This window comes from Mytilus californianus, unplaced genomic scaffold (assembly GCF_021869535.1).
Source record: "Mytilus californianus isolate M0D057914Y unplaced genomic scaffold, xbMytCali1.0.p SCAF_4, whole genome shotgun sequence".
NCBI classification, from domain to species: Eukaryota; Metazoa; Mollusca; class Bivalvia; order Mytilida; family Mytilidae; genus Mytilus; species Mytilus californianus.
In genome coordinates, this window is record NW_026262690.1 from 87728201 (window position 1) to 87747941 (window position 19741).

A 19741-nucleotide genomic window follows, 5' to 3' on the forward strand; every position below is an offset into this window, starting at 1 on the left:
TCGCAATGCTGTTGAATATCTGTCATCTTAGATATTGCAAGTGCTTAAATTAATTTAAATTGGTTATATCAATTAGGATATTTTATCTTTTTTTCTAATTTCAATTTATAGTAACGCTTCAATTTGTTAGGTTGCACACCGACGACTTTGATACAAAGTCAAGGTTTTTTGTAAGAAAAAACCGTATATACTGATTTTGATTTCTTTACGGTCATGCTCAAAAACTAATATGATTAAACATAATTAATGTAAATATATCGATGATCGATGATTTTAATTTTATTGAATTCGCACATACACCCGCGTATGGTAATATCTGGTAAATAATGATATATCTATTCCAAAAGGACAAAAAGTAATATATAATACATATACATGTAGCTATTTTGGTCAGACAACTGAACGGACGTACTTTAACCATTTCAATTGATTATTAAACATATTTTCATTCATAGTAATAAGTGGCCATTTTGTTCAGTCAAAATATGTTGATCCTTCGTTTCAAGGTCATATCACATGTTTTGCAATTCCTGAAATATTTTCAGTTATGCTATCATAAGCTACAGCGAAAATAGATGTATCAATAGTACATTGAAAAAAATAATCCACTTTACTCTTTTAGTTCATGATATAAGTGGTCTGAATATCCCGTCGTTTGAAGAATATTATAAGGGTTTAGGTAATAGTCATCGCTTTTCTGGTACGCATAGTCGTAATCTTTCTTGTCATTGTAATATGGTGGAGGCTCGGAGCCCTCAAGATTACCAGAATGTTGTTTTGATAACGGAACGTGAGTATTATCGTTGTAGTAGCCACATTTTTGGGGACTGACAACTGGACGATTGATCGCCACGTCACTTTGTAGCAGATCTTCTGGTATCTCATCATAAATAGGCACAATTTTGGAACTGCCCAAACGTTTGAAAATGAAGATAATTCCTATTAGGAAGAGAAGTATGCAGGCAAAAGCAAGAGCGCCACTGCTACTATACATAACATAAACAACACTTGTTTTTTCCTCCCTATTCTGTGATCTGTATAATACTACTGTGTCTATATCTGAAAAATAAATGTACTTTAAAATCCGAAACTTCTTTAAACTATTCAGTATATATTACACATGGAGTTTGGTGAAATAGATACATATGTTGTATATTGAAATAAAAACGAGGATGTAAAGAATTAAAAAGAAATGAGAAATAAAAACTGATTAAAGTTGTACAACGTTACATAATATCCTATATTTACATAATATGAATTATAACACTGACTACTAAAAAAATAATAGAAATCCAAACGAAAAAATACAAAATAAGGAACATCGAATTTTTCATATATTCAACTGAAAGATAACATTGATGACCAAATAAGTATGTATTTTTAAAACCTGTAGACAACCTGAATACTAATCTGAATATGTACATTCAAAAAGCTGGGTTTAATCATATACCCTAAGTTATTTCATTTTTTTTTAGTTATCCTAAATAAGCACGGATGCTTCAAATGCTATATCTTATACGGGTGTATTATATGTTGGATCTATAGACTTTCCAAAAAGTAAAGTTTCAGGACCGATATTTACTTTATCTTGACATAAAAACAGGCCTTTAACCTGAAAGTAGAATCATGAGTAGCATACCTGATGTCCCCTCCTCAATGGACGTAGAGGGTCGTCTTGTCGGTTGAATTTCTGTAGAGTATCGTGTCGACTTCTCCTTTCCCTCGCCATTGGTTACCAAAGCTTTTTAAAAAGTCAAGATAGCAATTTAAACAGTTAAACATAAATGAGATGATAGAAAATTTCGAAGGATTGATCGTCGGTGAAGTTAACAAGGACGTGTTGGTTCACTGATACATTTTTGTTAAGGTAGAAATAAACTTGGCAATAATTATATACCTCTGGGGATAGGTAAAACAATTAATTTTTTTTATAAAGCTCGACTGGTTCGGCATTAGGAGTGAAATCCGTGTCAATATCCTATAGGATATTATTTTCTCATATATGATTTTTAAAAATCCTACCGGATTTATAGAAATCCTATAGGATAAGGTCATAATCCCATGGGATATTTCTAATATCCTACAGGATTTTATAAATCCTATTGGATTAATAATCCGTTAGTTAATCCTTTAGGAATATAAAAATATCATGTATGATAAATTTTCTGCCTTAGGAATAAAAAAAATCCCTTTGGAAAAAAAGTATTCCCTACAGAATATTTTTTCTACTATAGGAAATTTTTTCTTGTAAAATAATCCTTTAGAATAAAAAATTTCCTATAGGATTAATAAAAATCCTAAGGGATCTCATTATAGAAAAAAATATCCTGTGGGATAAAGAAAAATTCCAAAAAAGAAAAAAAATCCGATGGGAGAAAAAGAAATCTAAGTGAGAATAAAAATCCTATGTCAGATGGGCGCAGCTTGATACGACCGCAGAGGTCGAACCCTGAACAGTTGGGGCAAGTATGGACACACCATTCAAGCTTGATACAGCTCTGAATTTGGATTGTGATTAAATATTTGACACAGCATAGGTTTCTGACACAGAATGAATGTGGTCTAAGAACTTAAAAAATTTTAATTTACCTATTATGGTCCAATATCCAAAATCTAAATACATGGTTAGATTCAGCATATCAAAGAATCCAAAGAATTCAATTTTTGATGAAATCAAACAAAGTTTAATTTTGGACCCTTTTGACCTCAATGTGGACCAATTTGATAACCGGGCCCAAAAATCAAAATACATGGTTAGATTCAGCATATCAAAGAACCCCATATAATCAATTTTTGTTGAAATCAAACAAAGTTTAATTTTGGACCCCAATTTGGACCAACTTGAAAACTGGGCCAATAAACAATTAAATAATGTGCTTCGCTGAGCGCAGCTGGATACGACCGCAGAGGTCCAACCCTGAACAGTATGGGCAAAAATGGACACAATATTAGCGCTTGATACAGGTCTGAATTTGGATTGTTATTAAATATTTGACACATAATAGGTTTCTGACACCGAGTAACTGTAGTCAAAGAACTTAGAATTGGTTATATGATTTGAATTTGTATTCAATTTTTTGCTTTTGTGCAATACACTATGCTGTTGCGAAATTGACCACCCCCCGCCCCCCCCCAAAAAAAAATTACCCCCTTGTTTTTGCTTTTGTGAAATACACTATGCTGTTGCGTATTGACCCCCTCCCCCAAAAAAAATAATTGTTTACCCCCCCCCCCCTTTTTTTTGCAAAAAGAAATAATATTTGAAGAAATTTTCTTTTCAATTTCTGAAATCTGAAATGAAAGAAAAAAAATGCCCCCACAATTTATTTTTTACCCCCCTCCCCCCTAATTTTTTTGTTCACCTCCCCCCCCCCCTTTTCCATAAAAAAATTCATTCCCTCAAGATATGGTCATAATCTCAATTCAAATTTCGAATGGAGTTTGCAACCATAATATCCAATTTAAATACATCATAAAAGTCTTAAAATAGAGAAAAAAATCCCCCCCCGCCAAATTTTTTGAACCCTCTTATGATTCATCACCCCCAAACTCAATCCCAGCCTTCCCTTTGTGGTATGGTACCTTGCAGTACAATTTCAGAGAGATCCATGCACTTGAACACAAGTGTTTGTCTGGAAACTAGAATAATGCTTGTTTTTTGGCCCCTTTTTGGCCCCAAATTCCTAAACGTTTAGGGCAGTTACCCCTAAACTCAAACCCACATTTCCCTTTGTGAAATGTAGTACAATTTCATACAGATCCATACATTTACACACAAGTTATTGTCCTGAAACTATGCTTGTTTTTTACCCTTTTTGGTCCCTAATTCCTACAATTTTGAGGCAATTACCTCAAAAATCTATCCCAGCCTTCCCTTTGTGGTATGGTACCTTGCAGTATAATTTCGGAGAGATCCATACACTTGAACACAAGTTATTGTCTGGAAACTAGAAAAATGCTTTTTTTGCCCCTTTTTGGCCCCAAATTCCTAAACGTTTTAGGCAATTACCCCAAACTTAATTCCAGCTTTCCCTTTGTGATATGGAACCTCGTAGTACAATTTTAGAAAGATCCATACACCTACACACAAGTTATTGTCATGAAACTAGAAAAATGCTTGTTTTTTGCCCCTTTTTTGGCCCCTAATTCCTAAAATGTTGAGGCAATTACCCCAAAAATCAATCCCAGCATTCCTTTTGTGATATGGAACCTTGTGGTACAATGCCAGAGAGATCCATACACTAACACACAAGTTATTGTTTGGAAGTTACAAAAATGCTTATTTTTGGCCCCTAATTCCTTAATTGTAAGTACCATAACCCCAAAAATCAATCCTAACCTTCCTTTTGTGGTATTGAACCTTATGGTAAAATTTCATAGAGATCCATTGTCTTTAACTAAAGTTATTGTGCAAAAAACCAATGTGTCTTCGGACGACGACGACGACGACGACGACGACACCAACGTCATAAACGTCATACAAAAAAAACTTAACACATGTTTAGATTTAGCATATCAAAGAACCTTAATAATTCAATTTTTGTTAAAATCAAACTAAGTTTAATGTTGGACCCTTTGGACCTTAATGTAGACCAATTTGAAAACTGGACCCAAAATTAAAAATCTAAATACATGGTTAGATTCGGCATATCAAAGAAATAAATGTGGTCAAAGATGTTAGAAATCTAATGCACCATACTGTGCAATTAAAGATTACTTCCTGAAATTTTTCAATATTTGAAATTTGAAAAATGTTAAAAAAAAAATATGAACTGTTTAAGAAATATTGGAAAACCCCCCTTTCAAACTGTTTGAATCTCTCTTGGAGCATTAACTATCAAACTCAATTCCTTAGCAACCACAACAGCCCATTTAAATACATCATAAAGGTATTAAAAGAGAAAATGACATCATAGTCATGGCTAAAAATAAACAAAAAACCTTAATCAGCAACATTATACAGTATATCTAAAAATAAAATTCCTTTGTAACCATAAAAGCCCATTTAAATACATCATAAAGGTATTAAAATAGAAAATGACAACATAGCCATGGCTAAAAATAAACAAATAACCTTCATCAGCAACATTTTATATTGGCAAATTTCCAATGGAGTTTATTATACTAAAGTTATTGTCAAATTTCCAATGGAATTTATTAATACTAAAGTTATTGGCAAATTTCCAATATACATAATTTAAAACCAGTGTAGATGAGATATTCAAATGAGTTTGAATTACAACCCCAATAAATTTTCAACCATAAAAGCCCATTTAAATATATCATAAAAGTATTAAAAAATTTAAATACATCATAAGGCTATTAAAATAGAAAATGACATTATTGTCATGGCTAAAAATGAACAAAAAACCTTCAACAGTAATATTTTATATTGGCAAATTTCCAATGAAGTTTATTATACTAAAGTTATTGGCAAATTTCCAATGGAATTTGTTAACAATAAAGTTATTGGCAAATTTCCAGTATACATAATTTAAAAGCAGTGTAGGTGAGATATTCAAATGAGTTTGAAATACCAACCTTACACTGCTTTTAAATTATGTTTTGTACTTAAGTAATTGTCCATTAACCTGGAAACCCTTGTTTTTCCCCTTTTTTGCCCCTTATTCCATAACGGTTTGAGCCATAACCACTCAAAGCCAATTTTTACCATCCTTTTGTGGTATGGAAACTTGTGGTATAATTTCAGAGAGAGATCCATACACCATTCCACAAGTTATTGTCTGAAAACTAGAAAAACGCTTATTTGGGCCTTTTTTTGGCCCCACATTCCTGTTGGGACCAAAACTCTCAGCATATCAACGAACCTCCATAATTCAATGAAATCAAACAAAGTTTCATTTGGACCCTTCGGACCTCAATGTGGATAAATTTAAAAACGAGGCCCAAAATCCAAAAATCTAAATACACGGTTAGATTCAGCATATCAAAGAACCTCATATATTCAATTTTTGTTGAAATCAAACAAAGTGTAATTTTGGACCCCGATTTGGACCAACTTGAAAACTGGGCCCATAATCACAAATCTAAATACATGTTTAGAATCAGCATATTACAGAACCCCAAGAATTCAATTTTTGTTAAAATCAAAATAAGTTTAATTTTGGACCCTTTGGACCTTAATCTAGACGAATTTGAAAACGGGACCAAGAATTAAGAATCTAAATACACGGTTAGATTCAGCATATCAAAGAACCCCAATATTTCAATTTTTGATGAAATCAAACCATATCATTATGATTTGCTTTTATATATAAATCAGAAATAACCAACTTAAAATAGAAAGTTTTAAAGAAAAAAAAAAGGAAAAAAAAAGGGGGAAAAAAAGAAAAAAAATCCCCCCCCAAATTTTTTGAACCCCCTTATGATTCATCACCCCCACACTCAATCCCAGCCTTCCCTTTGTGGTATGGTACCTTGCAGTACAATTTCAGAGAGATCCATACACTTGAACACAAGTTATTGTCTGGAAACTAGAAACATGCTTGTTTTTTTGGCCCTTTTTTGGCCCCAAATTCCTAAACGTTTAGGGCAACTACCCCAAAACTCAAACCCAGATTTCCTTTGTGATATGGAACCTTGTAGTACAATTTCATAAAGATCCATACACTTACACACAAGTTATTGTCCTGAAACTAGAAAAATGCTTGTTTTTTGCCCCTTTTTGCCCCCTAATTCTTAACATTTTGAGGCAATTACCCCCAAAAGCAATCCCAGCCTTCCCTTTGTGGTATGGTACCTTGCAGTACAATTTCAGAGAGATCCATACTTTTGAACACAAGTTATTGTCTGGAAACTAAAAAAATTGTTATTTTTTTGCCCCTTTTTGGACCCAAATTCCTTAACGTTTTGGGCAATTACCCCAAACTCAATTCCAGCTTTTCCTTTGTGATATGAAACCTTGTAGTACAATTTCAGAAAGATCCATACACCTACACACAAGTTATTGTCATGAAACTAGAAAAATGCTTGTTTTTGTTCCTTTTTTGGCCCCTAATTCTTAAAATTTTGAGACAACTACCCCAAAAATCAATCCCAGCATTCCTTTTGTGATATGGAACCTTGTGGTACAATGTCAGAGAGATCCATACACTAACACACAAGTTATTGTCTGGAAGTTACAAAAATGCTTATTTTTGGCCCCTTTTGGCCCCTAATTCCTTAACTGTTAGTACCATAACCCCCAAAATCAATCCCAACCTTCCTTTTGTAGTATTGAACCTTATGGTAAAATTTCAAAGAGATCCATTCACTTAAACTAAAGTTATTGTGCGAAAACCAATGTGTCTTCGGACGACGACGACGACGACGACAACGACAAGACGGACGATGACGACGAAGACGCCAACATCATACCAATATACAACCGCGGTCGTATAAAAACCTTAGGGAGAAAAAGATTCTATGGGGGAAAAAAATCCCATTGGAGAAAAAAACATAAGACGAGATAATACTTTTTATTATGTTCTGTTACTTAGCAAAAGTATTATATTTTTTACCAAATTTCCCCGGGTTTCATTGTTCAATAAATGCAAACTTTACTACCAATAATACAAATTCCCAATAATAGTAAAACATAAAATTTGTTTTTGAGTCTTTGAACAAGTATTTCTCGACCAACTTGTATCCAAATACAATATCCAACTTGTTGAGCAGGAATTGCCAAATCTTCAAGGAACCTTGAGTCAACCATGTTATTTTACTGATACCAAAAAGATAAACCTTCTAAATCAAAACTAAAAGATGTCAAAACTATTAGAATTTAAATTTTAATAAATTGCTTCGCCGAGGGCAGCTGGATACGACCGCAGAGGTCCAACCCTGAACAGTTGGGGCAAAAATGGACACAATATTCCCGCTTGATACAGGTCTGAATTTGGATTGTAATTAAATATTTAACACATAATAGGTTTCTGACAGAGAATTACTGTAGTCAAAGAACTTAGAATTGGTTATATGATTTGAATTTATATTCAATTTTTTGCTTTTGTGCAAACACTATGCTGTTGCGAATTATACCCTCACCCAAAAAAAAATTAAAATTTGTTTACCCCCCCCCCCCTTTTTTTTTTGCTTTTGTGCAATACACTATGCTGTTGCAAATTGATCCCCCCCCAAAAATAAATTCTTTTTTCTGAAATCTGAAAATGTCCCCCCACTTTTTTCACCTCCCCCCCCCCCCCCTTTTTCCAAAAAAATAATTCTTTCCCTCAAGATATGGTCATTATCTCAATTCAAATTTCCAATGAAGTTTGCAACCATAATTACCCATTTAAATACACCATAAGAGTCTTAAAATAGAAAATGACAAACATAATCATGTCTAAAATTAATATTCCTTTATCAGCATTTTAATAGTAACTTCTTAAAATAAATTGACAGCTAATCACCTCAAGACAATATAACATTTCTTTATACATAATTTAAAAGCAGTTTAAGGGAGGTAATCCAAACAAAAAACATTGTACTTAAAAATAATTGCCAATTAACAAGAAAACCCTTGTTTTCCCCCCCTTTTTTGCCCAAAATTCTTAAACGGTTTGAGCCATTACCCTCCAAAGCCAATCCTAACCATCCCTTTGTGGTATGGAAACTTGTGGTATAATTTCAGATAGATCCATACACCGTTCCACAAGTAATTGTCTGGAAACTAGAAAAGTGCTTATTTGGGCCCCTTTTTGGCCCCTAATTCCTAAACTGTTTGTACTATACCCAACCTTCCTTTTGTGGTTATTAACCTTGTGTTTAAATTTGATAGATTTCTATTTACTTATACTAAAGTTATTGTCCGGAAACCAAATATCTTCGGACGACGCTGACGACGACGACGACGACGTGATACCAATATACGACCGCAAAATTTTTTGCGGCCGTATAAAATTGAGAATGCAAATGTTGTTGAGGCTATAAGCATACCACAAAATATCCTACGGGATTATGTCTTTATCCTACAGAATTTCTAAGGATTTTAAAAAATCCTATGAGATAGGCCTATAGGATTTTGACACGAATTTCACTTGTAATGCCGAACCAGGCGAGCTTTATCTTTTTTTTTAATTGTTTTATCTATCCCCGAGGTATATTATTGCCTAGTTTGATGATTCTACCTTAAAAAAATGTGGTTCCAATTTGCACCCACAAGAAGTGCAAGTTAATCCGAGAAACTGTTAATATTTAACCTTTTTATAAAAGATATAATAAAGCAACAAGTTAGTAACTTTAGTTTTGGCAAAAGGTAATGTTGTTGAGTAGGAAAAGTAAATTAAGTTTTACTCCTCCAAAAAAAAAACTCACTACTAGTAGATACATTGCGTTTCCGAAAATGCACGATGTTTGCTAAAGACAAGACGTCTGTTTTGGGTAGATCATCTGGTTCCTTTAAAATAATCAAGTGGTTACTTATGATCAAGAATGCCAACAGAAATGAAAACTGCACACATCACATTTTTCTTGGTCTAATTCAGTTCAATATGAAAATAAGGAGATGTGGTATGATTGCCTATGAGACAACTACCCACCAAAGCTCAAATGAAGTGGATTTAAGCAATTATAGGTAACCGTACGGCCTTCAACAATGAGAAAAACCCATACTGTATAGTCGGCTATAAAAGGCCCCGACATGAAAAATATGAAACAATTCAATTAAGAAAACTAAAGGCCTTATTTATAACAAAACAATTCACGAAAAACAAATATGAAAGACATGAACCAACGACAACCACTCAACTACAGGCTCCTGACTTGAGACAGGCACATAAAGAATTTGGCGGGGTTACATTTTAAAATTATACACCGTCTTATCTCAGCGACATGTAAAAAAGTTATCATAACAAGAGCAACATTGCTGTGCTGGCATGCTTACCCTTCCTGGCAACATGAATTCATCCCTGGTATTTGGTGAGATACGTTTTATGACTAAATCGTTTAGTTTCTGTGTTGTGGCATACGATTCGGAACTTTGTTTTGGTCTTTACATACTTTTCTTTTCGTAACTGTTTCGTTTGTCCTTTGAAATCGCAAAATTTCATTGTCATCTTAGTATATATCTTTTTTAATTTCTATTTGAATACTTTTTTTTGTTAGTTCAGCGTTATAATTTTAAGCTGCATATGACCATATTATTCACATCATACCTTTCCAGAAACGGGTTTTTAATTTGCATCCTTCGACTCTATCACAAATTTGGTTCCCTGAACACTTGCATTCTGAGCTACAACGAACCCCGTACTGTCCATTCGGACATTTATATGAACAGCTATTACCATATAGACCAGCTGGGCAGTCTGCAAAATAATAAAAAAAACAGATTTTTTTTTATAATTTAATTAAGTATTTAAAGTTATGGACATTCAAACATTAATGTATCAGATATCAATCCAACATCCGGAAATAAATATTGGAAATGAATTTTGAACTTCTAGGCCATGTCAATCTAATTTGTTGCACGTGATCTCGCTCTCTTCTATTTTTATATCAAAATTTCGACATAAGTTGAATTCCGATTATTGCGAACCCAATGAAAGTTTTCCACAGTGCCATCTCTATCTTGACCAGGTATTTAAACTTTTGCAAGTTCACCTGTCCTATTGAATAAATACAATAGCTATTGTTCTCTGTGTAGTTTATTCTCTGGACCTTTAAATTTCTTCTAAGAGAAATCTATCATTCATTGATTAAATTACCTGAGTAAAAAAAAATTCTTATATATAGACAAAAATACTGTTTTTATATTCATTAACTGCGTGTGATGATGTAGTTATTCAATATTAATAATATATTTTCGCAATAATATTGAATAAATACATCATCACACGCAATTAATGAGTATAAAAAAAGTATTTTTGTTTATATATAAGAATTTTATTTTACTCAAGGTAATTTAATCAATGAATGATAGATTTCTCTTAGAAGAAATTTATTGCGAACCCAATGAAAGTTTTCCACAGTGCCATCTCTATCTTGACCAGGTATTTAAACTTTTGCAAGTTCACCTGTCCTTTTGAATAGATACAATAGCTATTGTTCTCTGTGTAGTTTATTCTCTGGGACCTTTAAATTTCTTCTAAGAGAAATCTATCATTCATTGATTAAATTACCTGAGTAAAAAAAATTTCTTATGTATAGACAAAAATACTGTTTTTATACTCATTAACTGCATGTGATGATGTAGTTATTCAATATTAATAATATATTTTCATTCAGTTTATTGCGAACCCAATGAAAGTTTTCCACAGTGCCATCTCTATCTTGACCAGGTATTTAAACTTTTGCAAGTTCACCTGTCCTATTGAATAAATACAATAGCTATTGTTCTCTGTGTAGTTTATTCTCTGGGACCTTTAAATTTCTTCTAAGAGAAATCTATCATTCATTGATTAAATTACCTGAGTAAAAAAATGATCTTATATGTAGACAAAAATACTTTTTTTATACTCATTAACTGTGTGTTATGATGTAGTTATTCAATATTATTGCGAATCCAATGAAAGTTTTCCACAGTGCCATCTCTATCTTGACCAGGTATTTAAACTTTTGCAAGTTCACCTGTCCTTTTGAATAAGTACAATAGCTATTGTTCTCTGTGTAGTTTATTCTCTGGGACCTTTAAATTTCTTCTAAGAGAAATCTATCATTCATTGATTAAATTACCTGAGTATAAAAAAATTCTTATATATAGACAAAAATACTTTTTTTATACTCATTAATTGCGTGTGATGATGTATTTATTCAATATTAATAATATATTTTCATTTAGTTTAATATAAACATTGATTCAATCATAAAAAGTTGATTTTTAACAAAAGTTTTATCAATGTTCCTATTGAAATTTGATTTTTTTTTGTCTAGTTATAGAATACATTTAAGAAGATCTTGATTTGAAGATCATAATTTTCAAGTTTTTATTCATGTCAAACAAATTTTTTAATGTTGAAAGTTTTGTCAAAAATCAACTTTTTATGATTGAATCAATGTTTATATTAAACTGAATGAAAATATATTATTAATATAACATAAATCAATGCTAACATGTTTAACCCAGCCACATTCTGTATGTATGTTCCTGTCCCAAGTCAGGAGTCTGTAATTCAGTGGTTGTCGTTTGTTTATGTGTTACATATTTGTTTTTCGTTCATCTTTTGTACATAAATTAGGCCGTTAGTTTTCTCGTTTGAATTGTTTTACATTGTCATTTCAGGGCCTTTTATAGCTGACTGTGCGGTATGGGTTTTGCTCATTGTTGAAGGCCGTATGGTGACCTATAGTTGTTAATTTCTGTGTCATTTGGTCTCTTGTGGAGAGTTGTCTCATTGGCAATCATACCACACCTTCTTTTTTATATTTTATTAATGTTTCAACTTTGCATCACTGTTTACATTCAACCGATTGAAAATATATTATCAATCTTGAATAAATATAACATCACATGCAGTTTTGAGTATAAAACATGTATTTTCCTCTATTTACAAGATTTTTTTATTACTCAGGTAAATTAATCAATGAGTGATAGATTTCTCTTAGAAGAAATTTAAAGGTCCCAGTGAAAAAACTACACAGAGAAAAATAGCTATTGTATTTATTCAATAGGACAGGTGAACTTACAAAAGTTTAAATACCTGGTCAAGATAGAGATGGCACTGTGGAAAACTTTCATTGGGTTCGCAATAATAATATATTTTCATTCAGTTTAATATAAACATTGATTCAATCATAAAAAGTTGATTTCTGACAAAACTTTCAACATTGTTCCTTTTAAAAAAAAAATTGTTTGACATGAATAAGAACTTGAAAATAATGATGTTTCAAATTAAGATCTTCTTAAATGTATTCTATAACTAAACAAAAAAAAAATCAAATTTCAATAGGAACATTGATAAAACTTTTGTTAGAAATTAACTTTTTATGATTGAATCCATGTTTATATTAAATTGAATGAAAATATATTATTAATATTGAATAAATACATCATCACATGCAATTAATGAGTATAAAAAAAGTATTTTTGTCTTCATTTAAGATCATTTTTTTACTCAGGTAATTTAATCAATGAATGATAGATTTCTCTTAGAAGAAATTTAAAGGTCCCAGAGAATAAACTACACAGAGAACAATAGCTATTATATTTATTCAATAGGACAGGTGAACTTGCAAAAGTTTAAATACCTGGTCAAGATAGAGATGGCACTGTGGAAAACTTTCATTGGGTTCGCAATAATATAAACATTGATTCAATCATAAAAATTTGATTTCTGACAAAACTTTCAACATTGTTCCTTTTAAAAAAAAATTTGTTTGACATGAATAAGAACTTGAAAATAATGATGTTTCAAATTAAGATCTTCTATAACTAAACAAAAAAAAATCAAATTTCAATAGGAACATTGATAAAACTTTTGTTAGAAATCAACTTTTTATGATTGAATCAATGTTTATATTAAACTGAATGAAAATATATTATTAATATTGAATAAATACATCAGCACACGCAATTAATGAGTATAAAAAAAGTATTTTTGTCTGTATATAAGAATTTTTTTTTACACAGGTAATTTAATCAATGAATGATAGATTTCTCTTAGAAGAAATTTAAAGGTCCCAGTGAATAAACTACACAGAGAAAAATAGCTATTGTATTCATTCAATAAGACAGGTGAACTTGCAAAAGTTTAAATACCTGGTCAAGATAGAGATGGCACTGTGGAAAACTTTCATTGGGTTCGCAATAATTGACTATGTTTCTCTTCAACTTGCTTCACTCTTCCTAAAGACTTTACAAATTAAAAGTAATGACAAAAATTTATCTCAAGATAATGTCTTAATAAAATGCTCCGCGGGGCGCAGCTTGATACGACCACAGAGGTCGAACCCTGAACAGTCGGGTCAAGAATGGGCACTACATTCAATTAATTTATACAGAATAACAAACAAACCTATCACGAAGTTCTTCTTAAAATTTACCAAAAAAATGAAGAAAAAAAAACAATCTCCAAAATGTCATTCCCCATTAATGCAATGTTTTTAAAAAATCTATAAAACTTACTTTCAATTATTTTTCAAAATATCTAACATGTCTAAGAACTTAAAAATTTGAAATTGGACATTTGCCTATCAAGGTCTAATATCCAAAATCTATATACCTGGTTAGAATCAGCAACTAAAGAACCAAAAGAATTCATATTTTTGATGAAATAAAACAAAGTTTAATGTTGGACCCTTTGGACCTCAATATAGACCAATTTGAAAACTGGGCCCAAAATCAAAAATCTAAATAGATGGTTAGATTCAGCATATCAAAGAACCCAAAAATTCATTTTTTTTATTCAAACAAGGTTTTATTTTGGAGACTTTGGACCTTAATATGGAACGATTTGAAAATGGGACCCAAAATTAAAAATCTAAATACACGGCTAAACTCGGCATATCAAATACCCCAATAATACAATTTTTGATGAAATTAAACAAAGTTTAATCTTAGATCCTTTGGAAATCAATGGGGACCAATTCAAAAATGGGGCCCAAAATCAAAAATCTAAATGCACGGTTAGATTCTGTATATTACAGAATCCCAAGTATTCAAGACTTTGAATTAAAGGGCCATAACCCAAAAATCAATTCCAACCTTCCTATTTCGGTATGGAATCTTGTGGAACAATTTCATAGAGATACATACTTTACATAGACTTATACTCAAGTTATTGTCTGGAAATCAGAGATCCTAATTCCTAAACGGTTTGGGCCATAACCCTCAAAATTAATCCCAACCTTCCTTTTGAGGTATGACACATTGTGGTACAATTTCATAGTGATCCATACACTTATACACAAGTCATTGACCTGAAACCAGAAACATGCTTGTTGTTGGCCCCTGTTTGGTCCCTAATTCCTAAACAATTAGGACAATAACCCCGTAATTAATCCCAACCTTCTTTTTGTGGTATGGAACCTTGTGGCACATTAAACGACCGCAAACAATTTGCGTCCGTATAAAAAGATCGTTGATCGAAATATTACAGATTTACTACACCAGGAATAAATTTCCAAAGCTGTATTTGGCCAAACTTTTTGGAATTTGGGGGCCTCAATGCTCTTTAACTTCGTACTTTATTTGGCCTTACAACTATTTTAATTCGAGCATCACTTATGAGTCTTTTGTAGATGAAACCAGCGTCTGGTGTACAAAATATTTTAAGGACAAAATGGTGTGCTTTTTCAACTTTTGTGGATTGCAACAACTTCTAACTTCTGACAGTGAACATCAAAAGTTCAAAGGACATGAGTATGTAAAGTATGTTTCTTTTCGATAAAGGGGAGACATTTGATATTGTTCTTCCGTGAACTTTCGTGGTCTACAGAGCATTCTCTAGTGCGTGTGACTGAGCTAAAGATGTCATTCATATTGCAAATTAAAGATTAAAGCTTGGATTACAGATGCGACTGCAGTTCACTTCTGATAAATAAAATCTAACATATGTACCATTAAAATTTCATTATCTTATTGCAGATCAGCACATGGAGATGTTTCTGATTGCAACCCTTGTTCCCAAAGAAAGATTGAATATTTTTTTAGTATCTGTTACTGTTTGACAGATATTCCATTTGACCTATTCCATTTGATAGATATTACATTTGACCTATTCCATTTGATAGATATTACATTTGACCTATTCCATTTGACCGATATTACATGTGACCTATTCCATTTGACCGATATTACATTTGACCTATTCCATTTGACAGATATTCCTTTTTAACTATTCCATTTGACAAATATTCTATTTGACCTATTCAATTTGACAGATATTACATTTGACCTATTCCATTTGACCGATATAACATTTAACCAATTTCATTTGACAGATGTTACATTAAACCTATTCCATTTGACCGATATTACATTTGACCTATTCCATTTGACAGATATTCCATTTGACAGATATTACATTTGACCTATTCCATTTGACCGATATTACATTTGACCTATTCCATTTGACAGATATTCCATTTGACAGATATTGCATTTGACCTATTCCATTTGACAGATATTCCATTTGACAGATATTCCATTTGACAGATATTACATTTGACCTATTCCATTTGACAGATATTCCTTTTTACCTATTCCATTTTACAGATATTACATTTGACCTATTTCATTTGACATATATTACATTTTGACCTATTCCATTTGACAGATATTCCATTTGACAGAAATTACATTTGACCTATTCCATTTGACAGATATTACATTTGACAGATATTACATTTGAACTATTCCATTTGACAGATATTCCTTTTTACCTATTCCATTTGACAGATATTACATTTGACCTATAATAATTCCATTTGACAGATATTCCTTTTTACCTATTCCATCTGACTTATGCCATTTGACAGATATTACATTCGACCGATTGCATTTGACAGCTATTAATTTTGACCTATTCCATTTGATATATTTCATTTGACCTATCCTATTTGACATACATTCCATTTGAGCTATCCATTTGCTAGATATTCCATTTGACCTATTCTAATTGACAGATATATGTATACATTTGGCCCATTCGATTAGACAGATTTTCCATTTGACCCATTCTCTTTGTCAGATATTTCATTTGACAGATATAACATTTGACCTAATCCATTTGACTGATACTTCACTTGACCTATTCCATTTGACAGACATCCCATTTAACATAGTCTATTTGACAGATTTATGTATACCATTTGGCCCATCCCATTTGACCTATTCTATTTGTCATAACTCCTATTTGAAAATCATTCCATATGACAGATGTTCCACTTGACAGATATTCCATTTGACAGATATCCCACTGACAGATATTTCATTTGACCTATTCCATCTGACAGACATTTCACATAACAGATATTCCATTAGACAGATATTCCATTCGACAGAAATTTCACATGACAGATATTCCACTTGACTGATATTCCATTTGACAGAAATTCCATACGAGATATATATCATTAGACATATATTCTATTTGGTCTATTTCCACTTAACAGATATTCCATTTGACAGAAACTCCACATGACATATATTCCATTAGATAGATATTCCATTTGACTGATAATCGACCTGACAGATGTTCCACGTGACAGATACTCCATTAGACAGATATTCCACTTGACAGATATTCCAACTGTCTGATATTCGACTTGAAATATATACAATTTGACTGATATTTGCTTTGACGTATATTCCATTCGACAGATATTTCATTTGAATGATATTCCATTTGACAGATATTCCACTGAACATGATTTAAAGTGGAATCTCTGTGAAGTTTTAATCAATAATAAACAATAAAAACTAGAACAACCTCACCACGAGAATGACTTTTTTTGTGTAACTGATAAAACAATAAAGTCTTGTTGATATTTTTTAGATGATGAACTTTCAAATTTATTTTCTTTCGTCATTAAATTGCGATCGTTTTCACGGTAGGCTATAAAATATTTTTCTATTTTTTGGCTATAAATTAATTGACATCAATTTTCTTCTAATGAGCTCAATTTCATGGGACGCGATATAGCACATGTCAATCAAATTATACTTTGATAATTAGTATTTAATGTGATGGAAATAGGATATATATATTATAAGCGTTTATTTTTACATGTTATTTCAATGTTATAAAGATTGTGAATTAAATAGGGAACTGAGAAACAACTTTTTTGATAATTTGGAATTAAACTTTTCTGTTAAAGATTTGTCTGATGTAGAAATGTGAATTTTATACTCAATCTATCAACACCATCACAAGTAAATCAAAAAGTCATTAGAACTGAGGACAGTGGACACTGGACTTTTTACTGTTATTAAATGGTTGTGTGATATATAAATAAGTCTAAATTGAAAACAACGTTCAAACCATATATATATATATATTCATAATTACTCTAAATATCAGCACAACAATGTTAAATCTGCAAATTTGCGTAAGCAAATTTTTGTTCTTCCCTCGCCGAATATGTGAAGTTCAGTTATATTGTTTACTTATTTTGTATTTGTCACAAACTTGTTGTTTAAAGTTTACATGGCAATAAATATACGAATTTGAATTTGAAAAAGTGTTTGAATATGAATTTATTATATCTTGTTTAGACTACCACCGAAATTCCGTGGTTAGAATATAAATGATGTATTAACTAAATCAATATCAACTTTCTCTTTTGCTTTATGTAAAAGTAAATGACCAATAATGACGTAAACATATTCTGATATAAAGCAAAAGAGAAAGTTGATATTAGATAATGCATCATTGTTCAAACCACGGAATTTCGGTGGTAGTCTTAAAAAGATATGATAATGAAATAACATGCAAAAATAAACGGTACGAAAATATATGTGTATTTTCACTTGACATAAAAGATTTCATAATTAACTGATTTAAAACGCCAGTCATATATATGGGTCGACCAATATGATTCTTAGAATTACAATTCTTGGAATGACAAAGAATTTTTTCAGACGAATTATTTCCCTTTTACTTATTGTATTGCTATATATATCATTGATCAAAGACGAACTGTATGGCATTGCACATTTGAATGGACGCAAAACAAATATTAAATAGACGTGGCCTAATTATAAAAGGGATGCACCACAATCTATGTCTCTACGTGACATAAACAGATCAAAATTCCCGAACCTTCACATCTGGATCGATCTTGTGATAATATAAATCCATAACAACATTCTATCCTGAAAAAAAAATGTAACTGATCAATAATGACGTAATAATCATGGTAAAAGAGTAATTATAAATTGAAAGATAAAGTAAACATTAGTTAACACATCATCTTATATATACTAACCACGGTATTTCTATGGTAGTCTAATAAAAGAAACAGTAATGAAATAACGTGTATAATATCCGCCTGTATTCGTTAAAAAATTTTTTTTTCATGCCACGTCCATATAAAAAAAATAACATACCCTGTGTCAGATTTACAGGCATTCTTGTCTTTTGTAGATAACTGATGAGAACCTTTTACATTTCCGTATATAAAGAGTAAAATGAAGATGTGTCCATACTGTATACCCATACTCTTTTCTTAAACTGCTGATTAATATCACTTCCGTGTATCAGACACATCGATCGGTCATATCTCTGGAATTTCTGGTAAATCGAAAGTAAAAAATTATTTTTACATACATGTATTTGAAATGAATGCTCAGAAAGGAATATATATATTATACCGTTGAAATTTACTAAGTTTAAAATTGTTAAACTTCCTGGTATACTTGAGATCACTTGAAGTTGCGGATACTATCATAAAAAAAAATACTTCAAACATTTTATAATTGATTGTCTTACAGGAAGAGGGAACCAATATTGGTATTTTAAAACTCATGAAATGTGATTTTCTTCATTTAATCAGAACTAAGAATAAAATAAATTGCACGATTTGTTATTTCCCCTTCTAAATATATATAACGATTTTTTAGTTAAAAAAACACACAATCTATTTCCGCGCGTAACCTTAGTCATTAACTAAATATAGAACACTGAATCAGATGTAATTTGCAATGTTTTGATAAATTCTTTTTGTAAGCCAAAGTTGTGTTCATCTTTGATTTGAGCCCAAAGGCTTTTAGGTTTTGAAACTATGAAAAAAAGTCTTTCCGAAAATCTTTTTAAAATAAAAAATATAGAGAACAATGAATTTCCTAAATCAATATGGTTCAAAT

At 31.4% G+C, this 19741-nt stretch overlaps 1 protein-coding gene and 1 long non-coding RNA gene across 3 annotated transcripts; both read right to left on the reverse strand.

Moving 5' to 3' along the window:
• Nucleotides 1-257: 257 nt before the first annotated feature.
• Nucleotides 258-19200, reverse strand: LOC127738848 (multiple epidermal growth factor-like domains protein 10). 2 transcript variants are annotated; one of them, XM_052250252.1, is made up of 5 exons: nucleotides 18986-19200; nucleotides 18699-18751; nucleotides 10155-10304; nucleotides 1640-1741; nucleotides 258-1059 (listed from the first exon to the last, which is right to left on the reverse strand). In XM_052250252.1, exons 1-5 carry the CDS (start codon nucleotides 19093-19095, stop codon nucleotides 611-613), a joined length of 864 nt encoding a protein of 287 aa, XP_052106212.1. In that variant the 5' UTR covers nucleotides 19096-19200; the 3' UTR covers nucleotides 258-610. The 2 variants fall into 2 exon arrangements, with proteins under 2 accessions (XP_052106212.1, XP_052106213.1); XM_052250253.1 differs by lacking the exon at nucleotides 18699-18751 and having other exon boundaries at nucleotides 18986-19192.
• Nucleotides 15570-16066, reverse strand: LOC127738849 (uncharacterized). The gene is made up of 3 exons (XR_008000176.1): nucleotides 15891-16066; nucleotides 15801-15830; nucleotides 15570-15680 (listed from the first exon to the last, which is right to left on the reverse strand). It is a non-coding gene; the product is annotated as an uncharacterized LOC127738849 (long non-coding RNA).
• Nucleotides 19201-19741: the final 541 nt, after the last annotated feature.